This window comes from Dryobates pubescens, chromosome 3, assembly GCF_014839835.1.
Source record: "Dryobates pubescens isolate bDryPub1 chromosome 3, bDryPub1.pri, whole genome shotgun sequence".
NCBI classification, from domain to species: domain Eukaryota; kingdom Metazoa; phylum Chordata; class Aves; order Piciformes; family Picidae; genus Dryobates; species Dryobates pubescens.
The window spans coordinates 33,128,480-33,143,224 of NC_071614.1; the positions used below are offsets into that span (position 1 = coordinate 33,128,480).

Genomic DNA, 14,745 nt, shown 5'->3' on the forward strand with positions numbered 1-14,745 from the left:
AGTAATTAATATTCAAACACTAAATGAAGAGGATCAGCTGGAGCTGCTTCCATCATATGTGGGTTTTTTATTTTAAGATTTGTAGGCTTTCAAGAATAAAATTTCAGTTGTGAATTCAACAGTATTTTCATTGATTATGGCATGGCTAGAATTAGCAGGGTTGCATTTGTACTTGCCATCCCTCAGTGAGCTGGGACAAGAAGAATGTTTCTTGAATTCCATATCTGATCAAGGTCCAGGATGATCCAAAAATGATGAGATGCCATCTCAGAGCAAGACAAATTAATGGGAAAGTTTGGATACTCTTGAATGATCAAACATCCAGGGTCTGGCTCTAAACCCAGCTGTGATGGTCTGGCCACCCCTGTAATAGTAAATCCTTTTAACCTCCACAACAAGGTGGCTGCTTCCAAACTGCCCACAGAAACAGGTTTGGGATTCTGTTCATTTCCAAACCACGGCTGGGACCTGTTTGCAACCATGCTGGCCAACCCCGCTCAAAACAGACCTCACCGACAATTTAACAGTAATGGTATTTAACATCCCAGGCCCTACCACTGTATGATTTATTGGTAAAGAGACTGCTTTCTGGACATTTTACTTCACGTGGATGGGTTTGCAAACTTCTTTTGTTTAGAGTCTGAGCCTACTGTGTTCCTCGTTTGTCTTAGTATGTCCCTATTCAACGCCACAGTATATATAAAGAAAAATCCACTCTAAACACTTCAGGGACCCCAGTGTATGGGACAGGAGAATCTGGGCACGATCGTATGAGTCCAGCCTCTGCAGATGACAAATCTCTAGAAAGAGTATGAGTCTGGGGTTGGGAAGGTAGGTTTGGTGATTTGTCCTGCTATTTGGCTTCAGTTTTAACATTCTCCATTGTCATATGGACATTTGTCAAAAACACTTGCATAGGACAGGCTCTTCCACAGCCAGCAGTGAGTACATTCATGTCACACTTGCAGGGCAGGTCCTCCAGCACATTAAGAATTTGACCTGGCAAGTTTCTCTCAAACATGAAGCAAAAAGCAAGAGACTATATTTGCACAGAAGGGTGAGGAGGTCCAGGAAAACTGTAAGGGAAGCAGAACCCTCTTCATCTCCATTCTCAGTATTCTCAACAATATTATATTCAAGCTCAAAGCCTGCAGTAGTAGAGCAGATAGAGGTTCAGGTGAGGCAGACCATTGCAGCATTAAACGAGGACTGAAGTGTAACAAGGCTGTCACATGGATATGTTTATGGGACAGTTAAATAATCTCATAAATTACCCCACCAAAGGCAGCCTATCTGATGAGACATGCCTGTAGCTGAACGACTCACCTAGACTTGCTTTAGAGCCTGTGGAGACAAACAGGCTCTTCCAAGGCACTGACACGGACCAGTACAGCTCCTCTGCAGACTGGTCAAGTCCCGTAAATGTCAGTTTGTCCCCAGTGACCCAAAAGGGAGCTGAATGCAATTGTCTCATATATGGGTGTCTACCCTGGGGACAGCTATAGCCGTATGTCCTTCACGTGCTACAGAGCAGTCCTCTTGTGACTGTAGGAACAACCCAACCTGTCATCCCTGCTCTGAACCTTGCATGAGTCGAGGACATGCTGGATCAGCCCCAAAGCTTTATGTAAAATGGCTGTGATGTGCATTTATATGAATCATATACATTAATTACATAATAGACACCCATGCTCCCCATCCCACACACAATTTGGTTATACATAGGACACAAAACCTGAGTGCATTGACTATGAATCATACAAGAAGACTACATCCTTCAGGCAAAACTCTTTCTATAATGACCATGTTCTTATATTCCCATGGTTTCCACTACAATATAATTTAATTAAGAATATTAATCTGCCAGGCCACCAACTTTCACCGTCTTCTGGGGGAATCTGGGCAGACAGACATTTTAATAAAATATGAGGGAGAATCATGCTCTTTTTATGACTAAGTTGGTGCAATAAGGTAAGTCAATTGCATGGCCTGTGATCTTATTTTTTTATTTCTTTTTGATGAGGAGGAGGCATACCCATCAGAGGGATCATTGGTTCAAAAGTTGCATGAAAGATACAAGATAATCCTTTTCTTTCTTTGCTTTTCAGCTACTGCCACTGAATACTGCCTAAATATGTGTGACACATGATTAATTAGTTGCATGACACTGTAAATACAGCACTGATCCCCATTCAGAGAATAAAAGCCAAATACTTGAATTTTGACAGCCACGGGCACTCATCTGCACGCGCCTGCAGCATGCATGCAAACTTTTTGAGAACTCAGTCTAGACACTGACACGACCAGTTCAGCCACATCATACCAGCTTGCCTGAATAACTCCTCAGGGTTGCAGCCTGATGCCCTTTTCCCCTTTCCCGTGGGATGGAGCACAACACAAACTGCTATAGCAGTCCCTTGTCACCTCCTGTCCTATAGCCCCAAAATTTCTTCTTGATGCTCAGCCTAATCTGGGATTGCAACACAGATGCCCTCATCACCAAGAAATATATCGATACCAGGACAGGGAGGAACACCACTGTTTTGGCTATGGGATGTATGTCTTTCTGGGCATGGTCACACCACCACAAATAACTATTGAGGGCTGCCACTGACAATATGACTAGTAACCATCCTTTAAAAGGACAAATTATTTTATTAGATGGTATGTTTTTAACATCTGGGTGACCACAACTCAAGCAGTTATCACAGCCAAGGTGGCCTGTGGAAAGACTGGGTGCTGTGAAATTGTGGCAGGTAGGAAGCTCTGTTCCTGTAGGTGTGACATCCAAGGCCTAAGGGGGAAGCTTTACCCATTTTTCCTCCTGCACGATGTTGAGTAACAGGCAGTAAATATGGCATTCATTAACATTACCTTGTATATTTTTAACAGCCTTGATAATCAGATTTCTGCCACTGTATGGAAAGAAAAGTTTGATTTTATTCAAGATCTTGTAAAACTCTAATCTCTCCCTCATGCACTGGAAGTGCCTGAAGTCTTCTAACATTTTTAGCGTTCCTCAGCAGTCCCTTTTTTCCCCCATCAAAGCTCTGTTCTCCTCTGAAATATGTATTGAGTAAGTTAGTAGAGAATTCATATTTCTCCTTGTGTGAGGGATAAACCCATTGCTGTAAGAAGTTTTAAACTTGCATTTCTCTCACTACTTTATGAACAAAAGGGGTTGGCCTTCTCTCCTCTGAGACTGCTGGGTTGAAACCCTTGAGAGGAACTGCAGGTTTTGCTTCTGTAACTGCAATGTGCCTCTTGTAGCTTCAGCATCAGTGCTTGTCCTCCCCCCAGGAACACCAATCTGTATTTCTGAATGTCAGCAAACACTGCAACCTCTGGTACTTGTGGAAGATCAAAGTCCCCTTCTTCAATCTTGAATATAACTGGAAGCAAGATCCCTACACTGCAGAGGCACTAGTCAAACCCCAAAAGATGCAGGGTAGCAGAAAAGTTCAGTCCACAGCCACACAATGTACACAGCCAAGTCTTTTAGTCATTCTGCCTGTGCCCACATGCCAGGCACTCATGTCTGAATACACACAGACAAGCAAGGGCTGCAGGGCAAGTATGCAGCAGTACAGCTGCTGAGGTCCCAGTCGAGCCTCTCCTGGAGGTGTTGCTGGGGGCACAGTTGCAAAAATAACCTATTTGACAACACAGACCATCAGGAGACTCTGACTCAAAGGGAACCTGTTTGGGGTCAATCAAAGCATTTCCTCAGCATCAAGCCAGTCAAGTTTTTTGAACCAAGTCAGCGTATTGCACAGAGAGCCCGCAGGAACCTGCTCCACCACCCTCCACCAGCCCTCAGCCCACATAGAGATATTTGGCATCTCTGAGGAGGCAGAGCATGCTAGGACCACAGAGGTTTTTTCAGCTGTTTGTTTGAGAAACAAACCTTCCCTCCTCCAAGATGAAAGAAATCAAGGAGTCTGCACTAATCAAATCCTACACATCTGTTGGCTGAAGTTCAGCTTGTCAGTAATGCAGCTCAGTAGAGTGATCTGCATTTCCAGCACTATGAGCTTGGTGGAGGAGCAAAATACAACAGCAAGAAATTCACCTGGCTGCAAGTCAAACAGGTGTATGGCAGCAGCACCCAAGATTATTATAATATCTTGCAAACATGCAAAAAAGAGATGTAATAAGACTGATTCTTTCATTTTCATTAATGAATCATAAAAGCTTTCTTTATATTACACATGCTTTTTTGGCATACGCTTCTAATATTACCACACTTGCAAGGTTGAAGTTTTTAAACTGAGCCTCCCTTCCCTCAGGTTCCTCATTTTTGGCAAGATATACAAGGTGACTGTGTGCCATGACAAGCTCCATCTTACTTTGGGGCAATCAGATTACTTCACACAGATGGTTTTATCACTGAGACCATTAGATATGAATTGCACAGTATGTAAATGTACATTTGTTTGATAAAAAAGTCTCTGTTCCTCACTACTGTCTTACCTATGTTCCTAAAATATATTTCCTCTCTCCTGCATCATTCCAAAGCACAATTTGTCCAATCTTTACTCTAAAGTGACTCAGATAGTTTCTGGTAGTCATCTGAAGTACACATTAACTAAGGAAACAGCTTTTCTTGAACTACTGTATTGAAATGCAGAAGCATGAACTTTAGGTTTAACTATTGAAGAAATAGAAGCATCTATCTGTCAGGATGCGTAATGTCACACACGCCACTAAAGTAAAGCACCAAAAAAATTGAGAATATCACAATTACTTTGAAATATGCAAGTAAACATTCCCTTACAAGAGGGAAAAAAAGAAAAAAAACCACGACCCCACAACAACCAGAGAGTTTGTTCATAGACTCAGATTCACAATTTAAAAACAGTCTGATTTGATATGGAGCTGGAGACGTTCAAACGATACATGCTCAGACCAACACAGCACCTCTTCCACTTAGGAAAAAGAGGGACTTTCAGACCCCACCCACCATGCAGTAACCCTGTTAGCATCGACTGAACTTTGTTCTTATTAAGGTTTGTCTGAGGCCACAGAGGTCTCTACCGCTCCTGCTCCTATGTGTATAACTGTTTTAGGCAAAACACAGTCTTTACCTGAGAGGCGTCTGGGCACATCAGTAATGGCTGGAAGTCCTGTACCTCGAGTGGAGGACAAGGGAGTTGTGGAGTGAATGGACGGTGAAGTCATCTGGCTCAAGTAGGATGGGTAAGACTGGTCATAGGACCATGGTGGGGATGACTGCGCCTGCCTAGGGTCTAGGGAAGAAACAAACAAACAAACAAAAACGAGAACACTTTTTAAAAGAGAATAAAAATTTTAGGGCATCTGCAGACTAAATTGAAAGAGGTGGGATTACTGAACATACACACATCAGTGCTATATGGAATGAGAATGTGATGAAACACAGCCTGCTCCTCTAAGACTCAACCCCTTCAAGCCTTGCTCTGCTTTTCCCCTTCCATAACGTTTTTCTGGGGAAATGAACAGAACAGTGAGCAGTTTTAAAAGATCTAGTAGCTGTGAGACACAAATTCATGGTGTCTCTCCTCCAAGTCTAACAGTTTGTTATACTAAGACCAGCCAGTTCTTGAGGATTCAGACAGATAAGCAGATAGCAAGTACAAGACCAAGGTCTGAGCTTAGGAAGTGGACTTCAGAGGTGGGGAGACTCCAGACAGCACTTGGCACGTCTGTTGTTATCCTGTTTAAACACTACACAATAGTGTTTTTAGCTCTGAAAATACTACCTGAGACGGAAAATGTCATTAATCTTACCAGCATCCGTCCAAAAATGTCACATTTGGATGCTGGCCCAACTACCTGAGTCACCTCAATTACAACAATATGAAAGAAAATGGTTTGGGATAGCTATCAGAAGCTAATGAGGCCTTTTGATGTACTTTCTACAACTTACTATAGAGGAAATCATTCTAAGGATAAATACTGTTTACATTTGCTGACGTACTGATGGACTGCCCTAAGTGAGAGACAGGGAAGCCTACTTTCACTTACTGGTGGCTGGATTTGCTCACAGTGAATATCTGGTGATAAAGATACCACTGAATGACTCATAAATTATTATTTCTTTACATTGGTAAAAACAAAGCACTTTCAACCTCCAAGTTTGCACTGCTTCAGAAAGTGTAGACTATCCTTCCAAATTTTCCATAATATTCTCAGTGAAGCACATCAGGTCCCTTCTCTTAGAGAATCTCCTGCAAGAGAGCACCGTGCTAGAGGTCTGCTCTGCAGACAGTAATGTGATAGCCACATGGCATAAGCAAAGGCACTTCTTCAGGAAATTCAACTCTTTTGGTTTTTTTCTTTTTTAAGCCCCTTTCCCTGCTCTTCCACACAACAAAACCTTGTAGTTTCTGCTATTCCTTGTTTGCTTTTTCTGTTCAGACATGATTTGTTTGAAGAAATGTCTGGAAAGCAGGTATTTCCTTGAAGCAAAATAACTATATAGAAATATATAAACCCACCTCCCAAATTTCCAGTTTAATTTTAAGAGGATTTTCCTGGAGTTTGTCATTTATATTAGAGCTGAGTAATATAAATGGTTAACATAAACTCCTCAGAAATCCAAAGGACACTTGATCATTAAATGTAATGAACTTCTTTGTTTTAACAATTTCAGGGCTGGAGTTGTATAGATTGGCACAGTTTCAAACCTGACTGACCGCTTGTTGTTACATCTGATATCGACACATTTCTCTGCCTCATTCCACTACTATAATTCACCATGCAGTCAATGCTAAATGATCTTCAACTGGGAACGGAAAGCCTAGGTTTGCTGGGAAAACAATCTTAAAATTAATGATGTGTCAGGAGCACAATCTCAAATCCAAGCTCCTTCAAACTCCAAGAGCTTTTCAATCTCTGCTTCCAAATCTAAAACAGAGTCCCTTAAAGTTTTGGGTTTAGGTCAGCTCAAATACTGAAAGGAAGTTATATAGCAAGTAAAGTCTGAAAAAAACCCTAAATCACAGCAGAGGATGTTTTTACAGGAATTTGGTGCAAGATGGTGATAAGCTCAGAAAAGGAGCTGCCTTCTGGTGGCTCATGCCACTTCTGGTAGTGCACTGCTTATGACATGAGAAGAACTCAACACTTTGAACACCCAAGCTAGACTTGATTTTATGCCTAACATCCTTAATCCAGTAATTGTGAATGCCTGTATGGACACAAGAAGGATGAATGTTTAACCAATCATTTCTTTAAGGTGCAGGCACTATCTGAGCACTTCACTCACAAATTGGGGTGCTTATCATGGCTGGAAGACTTCAACCCAAATACACAGGTGCAAACATCAGCCCCTCTGAAACTAGAATGCAAGCAACTCAGTAACTCCAAGTAACTCAGATTATGTCTTCTCAGGGAATATAAAATAATAAAAGAGGAAAACCCTCAACCAATTTGAACATCAGATGATAACATTAGAGCTCAGTGACTGAGGAGAAGATCACAACACTCCAGGCTGGAGGGCTATTGTGATTTCTTCACACCAAGACACGGCTGAGGTCATGGTTGAGGTAGGGTGGGGAGTTTTGCCCTGAGGCTCACTGGCTTAGAGTTATCTTTTGCCCATTAGGAAACCATAAATTGAAGACACAAGTTCCCCCAGATTTCAGAATAAATGCTCTAAAACCAACCTCTGCTGACTGGTAATGGCCAAGGTTTGCCCAGAACACAGGAGAAAGCTTAAAGCCCTGAGGCAGAGCGAATATGGACTCCTCCTTAAAGGAATCCCTCCAAACCAAGGGAAAACACAAATATAGAAGTACAGAAAACCACTTGGGATAAAGTCCCCCATCCTTCCATAGGGCAACCATGGGGAAGGACTAGCACAGCATTTGACAATAGCAAAGGAGACAGAAGGCCATTCTGAGTTGGCATTTGCACTTGAAAATTTTGGAGTGAGTGATTACTAAGAGCAGTCCTCCTTTTGTAAACATTTCTGTTATGCTGCGTGGGTGTGAAGAACAGCGTGGCTTTCAGTGTATTCATTCACAACAGGGCATGCCATGTGTATACTAAGAAAGCCTGGGCACAGCTTGGCTGAAACAAGTCAGTGGGGCGAGGTCTAAACTAATGCACAAACAGCACTGTCGTGTTTGCTCTTCCTTGCTGAAGCAGGAAATACTGAGTATTGAAAATTATTTTGTGAATAGGTTTTACTGCCACATTTATAGTCAGTGGGAGATATGTGTGGTTCTTGACTCTTGTGGTCTGTGATTGACTGTATCTAGGGGTAATGGGCACTGATGTTTAATGGACAATAAGTGGTTTTTAAAATTAGTCTGAAATTTGCTGCACTGTCTAAAACTGAAAAAAAAATAAGAAAAAGAAAAATAAGAAAGAAAAAGAACAAAATAAGAAAAAGGAAGGAAAGAAAGGAAAGAAAAAGAAGGAAAGGAAAGTAAGGAAGGGAAAGAGAGAGAAAGAAAGAAGGAAAGAAAGGAAGAAAGAAAGAAAGGGAAAGAAAATAAAGACTCTAGTGACTGTTCTCCCACTGACGACATTGGCTCTCTAGCAACACGGCTTTTCTTCCTTCAATGGGAATGTTCTGAAGTGTCAATAGAGAAGAAAAAAGCCCAAAACATAAATAGCCCTGAAGAACTAGTTTTTCCACTCCTTTGGCACTAGATCATGAAGCAGATAGATTTACTACAGAAAAAAAAAAACACCAAACATTTCCCATCTCCCAAGATGAGTTACATGATCAGAGAATGATCACAGTCTCACAGCTCCTCCACATACCATCTGTAACACCACAACATCACACATGTGCACACACTTTGCAAAACCACCTCCATTTAAATCCAGCCATCAGCTCCAGCACTGGCTGTTGATGATCATATTCGTGCTGCTGTCCATACTAAAAAACAAGCTGTCTGGAGCTATCTTTGGTAAACACTTAAAGCAATTATTCTCACTTCTGATCTTAACAAAGCCAAGATGACTTTCTGCATGAGTAACCCAACTATTGTTGTAACACCACATCCCCCAGCCAAACAAAAACAAAATTCAGCCTCCTTCTCTTCTCTATTTCTTAGACATCTTTAAAAGCCCAGGGCTTGATCTGAATTGCCCAGTTCAATCAATGAAGTCAAACCCAGTGATGTTACACCCCAATGTAAAGAAGCATAATTAAGACCAGATTTTGGCCTGAAGAACCTCTAAAACTATTTCTACTCCCACCCCCCAAAGAGTCACATTTCCAAAGGAAAAAAAAATAAAATTAACAAGTCATGCCAGTAGGACAACTGCATTGTAAAGTCAAAAGAACACTTTAATAGAAGAGACACAAGCTTCACCAAATGGAGGCTCTCAGTGGCAACTCTCCAGTTGCCTGAAGGATTCAATCAATTTGCATAAAATACAGCAGACTGCAGCCACCCTTGTGTCCATGGCAGCAGAAAGCCCAACTCTGCCACCTCATCTTCTGAGTCTTGTGGCTGTTATTACTGGGCTATTTCTAAATTATCTGTTCCAGCCAACCCTGTGCTTTGTCTTGTCCTCTCAGATTGACGTGCACCAGCTACAAAGTCGTGTGTGCTTCAGGTTCCAGGTGAAACACAGCCAACCCCTGGCAGGGCACTTGCATAGTGCTGATCTAGTAATAGCTACAGTTCCTGCTTCAAACCTGATCTCAGAAAACAGACACTGGTCTCTGAGGCAGATGCTACACAGCCTCATATCCAGAGCCCAGGACAACACAGTGATGAGCACAGCTTTCTGCCCTGTCCCTGACTCTTCAAAAGGGCAGCATCCAGTCCACTGCCTGCAGCTGGTACCTTCTGCATCCTCCATGTGAGAGTCAAAGGTGCTTTCTGCCCAAGGTTCTTCCCAGCAAACTGAAGTTTACACTGTCCCTGAAACCAGTCCTTGTCTGCTAGTGAAGAAGGGCCTCCTCACTAACTTCCAGGTAAGCCAGCTCTGAAGCCTTTAAACCTGCTTCCTACAACCCTAAAAATTATAAGAAACAAGCATAATGTCCCCAAAGTGCATAGCAGGGGGGGAAGAAGAAAAGGGATTAAAGAAAAAAAAGACATGTAATCTGCTTTTGAGCACTGTTATTTCAGAGATGAAAGTCACAGGTTGCTTATAGATCAGACGGTGCCACAGTGGTGATGGAGCATGAAACCTCACTTAAGTACCACTTCACAGTTCCTACAGCCCAGTTGCTGGGGTCCTCATGCAGACCACATTCTTGCCATTACACCCATGGCTTTTCTTGGACAAAATAAGCTAATTCTCACCAGTTGCATTGTGGAGAAACAACAGTTTTCCACGTTTCATGCTGAAACACTGATGCAACAGATCAGTGTCTAAACGGGCATGTAAGCGGATACGTGAGTTATGCGAGTGCCGTGTGGGGAAGCGGGGGGGAAAGGCAAATATACCAGTATCCAAATGTTAACAGACAGAATTCCTGATTTATGGGCAGCAAGCAGGGTTCAAATTGAATCTGCATTGCCTCGGCAAAGGCATCTGCTTATTGGACGATTTGTTTTTTAATGACCCTTCAATGTTGCTTTCGCAGAATCCTAGTTAAAATGCCATGTTGAATAAGGGCAACTCTGTGCCTTGTACAGCCACAGCCTGGTCCTGGGGTAGGTTTGGGACTGTGTGATTTGTACAACTTGTACTCTGATACTTGAGGAAAATAAACACAACCTAGACAGAGAAAAGAAACATAAGAATGAAGCTCAAAGTGCTGAGTTCTTTCAGGCTCAGGTGTGGGCGAGTCAGGCTTTAAATATTATTTCTGTTTAATCATGCAATAGCTATGCAAGGCCTCAAGTGGAATGAAACAGCAACAGTTTATGTGCTTACTAGCAACAATATGGATTTTGTCATAGGAAACCAGTATTTACTGTTAAAGTTATTAGGAATTAATTATTTTCCCTGTGTTACTAGGTAAAAATATTAAGAAACAAAGGTATTTCTAAAGGAATGCTTGGTTAATTCTAACAGAAGTAATAAAAATCACCCTTGTTTTTCAGACAAGGGTCCATTCCATTAATACATACTCAAGCCATACCAGCCCAGTGACCATGTTAAGAAGCCAGTGGATAATTCACGCTGAGTATCACACCACAACAAGGAAACTGGTGGAGATGGACAGCCCAAACAGCTTTTTCCCTACTGCCACACCAAACACATGGACATTTAGCAATTTCCCATGGTAACCTAACACTGATCAAAGAGGTGCCTCATCTTGGCACCAGCTTTGTCTCTCATTGGCAGGTTGTGTGGCAACAAGAATCTGTTCACCCCAGCAGAACTCAGAGGGACTGTCTGCAAAAAGCATCCCAGCACTTTGGTGGAACATCAAAACACATAGGGCTTTACAGATTTGTAATCTTTGTTGGAAAAACCAGCACAATCAACAGTGCTTACACCAATGTAACACGCTCATGCTATTCACCTTATTAAAGGGGAGGGCTACCAGAAAGTGAAGGAGTAGCCTCTGAAGGCTGGATGTTTGTCTTTTCTAAATTGAGAACAAGGGTAGGGAATAACATGGAAAACTCTGTATCAGACTACTTATGCACTATAAACTTTAATAAGAAGTCAAGTTCTTACTGTTTTCAGGGAAATGAGAGCCATTTGAGATTCTAAAGTATCCTGTGAGCATGAATTTGTCTAGCAAGAAAAGCACATAATCCACAATGGATGGGAAAGTCAGCCTGCCTTCCTTGATTCAGCCCTACCATCACCACATCTTCGCTCTCTCAATGAAGTCCCAGCCAGTGCTTTGAACTGATGACTTAAATTTGCAGAAAAAAGACAGTGAATGCCACACAGCTTTGTTTTCAGACAGGCTTATTTAAAGCTCATCTGCAGTTTTCACCTCCCGGATCTGTAAATGCTGCTGCTTATTCATAATGAGGCAGAGAAGTACTCTATTAATCAAACCCAGCACAACATTTTCTACAGGAGGCATTTATGTGAATGAAAGCAGCATATGAGGTTACACTTAACTAGGAAGAAAATTACAAGGGGATCTCAGTTCTCGTGCTTCAGGGCATAAGCTGATCACCAGATGGGGTCGAGAAGAATTTCACCCTCCTTCTCTCCTAGATATAGTGTTGCACAATAGGTAAACTATGGAAGCACAAGGAAGAAGGAATAAAGCTGATTATAGCCCCAGCTTTCTTCTTGCTTTCTTGGGAACTGTCCCCAAACACCACCAGATATGAAACAGTAGGTTAGAAAAAATATTGGGCAGTTCTTAGCCGAAAAATGATATGCACCGGAGCCCTGACTTCACATGTCCAATGAACAAAACAATAAGCCCGGGGAAAAATGCCTGCTCTAGAAGGCTGATGGGCAAGCAGATACCATGTAATGGGCACGATCAATATATTTAATACATTATAAATATTTCAGACAAGTTAAAACTAGACTTCTACATCTGGGAGAACTTTGTCACAATGGGAATTATTTTCTTATTTCAATTCTCTGAATGCTTCGGGTTCAAATTAACCCGCTTACTTCTCTTTCTTACTGCAAATTAATGAACCAGTTGAATTTAAAAAGCAAGAAAAAGAAAGAAGAAGAAAGCCACAACACTTTGTTAAAACCACTGAGTTTCAGCTGGTATCATGTCAAAACCACTTGAAACACGAAACCAGAAATCTTCCTAGGTTGACTCAAAGACTATGTCTGTACTAGGAGTGCTATACCAGTAAAGGAATACTGATATAGTACACTGGCAAAGAACTCCTTGTGTAGATACAATTGTAGCAGCAAAACTGAGTTTGGAATCAGTCTAGTAAATTCAACCAAGGGTTTTGTTGACAGTCTTGTATCTAGGTGAAGTTCTCCAATAGTTCTAAGCAAGTGAACTACTTGGGGCAACACCTCTTCACATCCTGGAGAGACACAAATATGTCTGTATAAATTTTGAGTGTAGAAATAGCCAAAATTAGGTGGAGGCTGTTTTGAAACTCTTTTTAAAAATTTAACCAGCTCTGAATTTAGAAAAATGACAAAATTGGTTTATTTTGTTCTCCTCAGTTTTGTGGCAAGCTTCTGGCACAGCCGCAGTTAAACATCTTATTTCAGTTTTATAAGCTGGGACACATGGTACTTTGTGATTTCTCTCAGCACAATGAAATCTGTCTCTCAGCATGCAATCATAAATGTTGCATACAACCCTCACAAACAACCTTTGGAGATTTCCCCATAACCCAGTTCATTTACTGTAACAGTGGTCAGCACTGATGCTGGAAGAAATCCACCACGTGAGAAGACTGTATCACTATTCTGACAGAAAAACCATTAAATGCTGACCACCTCCCTCAACACAAGTGCAAAATAAAAAGGCTGGATAAAAATGTTCACTCTATTACACAGTAATACATACTACTGCACACATGGAGGAGAAAGCAGAGCAATGTGGCAGTTAAAATTTCACCAGATTCCTACTCAGTTTACTCCTCTTGACTATTTTGGATTATTTTTTATTTATGGCAAAAAGATACCTTAAAAAATAAAGACATTTTCAGCTTCAAACTCTCCTCAAAAATGCACTTCCCACCTAGCTTTTCTCAGAACACATCTCTCACTCTGTAACAGCCTCTTTTACTGCAGTTCAGACACAAATATCCATAAGTAATTACTACCGTTGCCTGTGTAAGACAAACCTATGGTTCTGTCTCTTACCTGTAATCTGACTCTGTCCTTGTGGATTAAAAGGACTTGGTGCAGAGTTCAGAGAGGGCCGTGGGCTCTGGGTCGGGACCCCTACTCTCATACTGGGATGAGGAATGCGCCCTAAATCACTGAGGCGTTCAGAGAACAAACTAGGTTTAGAGTCATCAAGCTTCTGTCTGTGCCCTGGAAACAGCAAATCATAAAATAAAAGTGTTAATAACAAGATTTAGTAATTTAACATACCCCAAAAAATCCCCAAAATGGACTCTAAGGACCTAGTATTAGATTTAGCGGACTTGCTGGTATCTTAGCTACCCCAAGTAACAGTGACATTGGTGGGAGAATTTGTGCTTTGGATATGGCTGTGCTGGTGAAAGCCTTGTCGAGTAGAACTGTGCACATATGGATGTGTAATGTTGTTATTTGGGTCAAAATGAGCACCCATGAGGACACCCACACAAGGTCTTTTTCGTTGTTGCCCCTTTTTTTGTTTTCCTTCTCCTGTTTTAACTACACTAGGTAAAGAGGTAAACTTCGTTTTCCAAAAGGAAGTCTCATATCTAAGTACAAGTTATCAATTGGGAAAATTATTCCTTGCCTGGTTTATATGTTGTGGATTTCTGCTATGAAAATGCAAGCTTTTCCTCTCTCCTTTTTTCCCCTTAACTCTGTCATAGCTACTCATTAGCTTCCACTCCCCTAGGAAGTTTTCAAAAAAGTAAATAGTCACTGTCACTTGAGAAGAGCAGTATCACAAGGAAAACCTTCTAAGCTGCTGGCCAGGACTGGGTCCCACACTTCCTTACGTGGTCAGCCTTCCTCAGTGCTCCTACTTCTCTCCCTCAAAACAAGCTAACTGCCTTCATGCCATATGACTGCACTGGAAACCCTCATTTATGGGCGCTTGATTGTCAAAATCCAAACCTGGAAAACAGCAAAAGCAACAGGATGCCCCATGTAGTCCTGCTCATACTGCCACTGAGATGTTTCAAGAGGCTTTACTTCTCTAATTGTTGTATTTTTGTTCCTAAGTTAATCTCTTTCCGAAGTAGTTATAGGATGCTCCTTGTCCAATATTGT

At 41.6% G+C, this 14,745-nt stretch overlaps 1 protein-coding gene across 4 annotated transcripts in view; it reads right to left on the reverse strand.

Moving 5' to 3' along the window:
* Positions 1-14,745, reverse strand: part of RUNX2 (RUNX family transcription factor 2) — a 225,286-nt gene that overhangs the window by 92,141 nt on the left and 118,400 nt on the right. For 2 of the 4 annotated variants that reach the window (XM_054179929.1, XM_054179930.1), the window contains 2 exons: positions 13,675-13,848; positions 5,088-5,249 (listed from right to left, as the gene is read on the reverse strand). In XM_054179929.1, the coding sequence (XP_054035904.1) occupies positions 5,088-5,249; positions 13,675-13,848 (336 nt within the window). The remainder of the gene's footprint in view (positions 1-5,087; positions 5,250-13,674; positions 13,849-14,745) is intronic. The other 2 variants (XM_054179931.1, XM_054179932.1) reach the window with 1 other exon arrangement.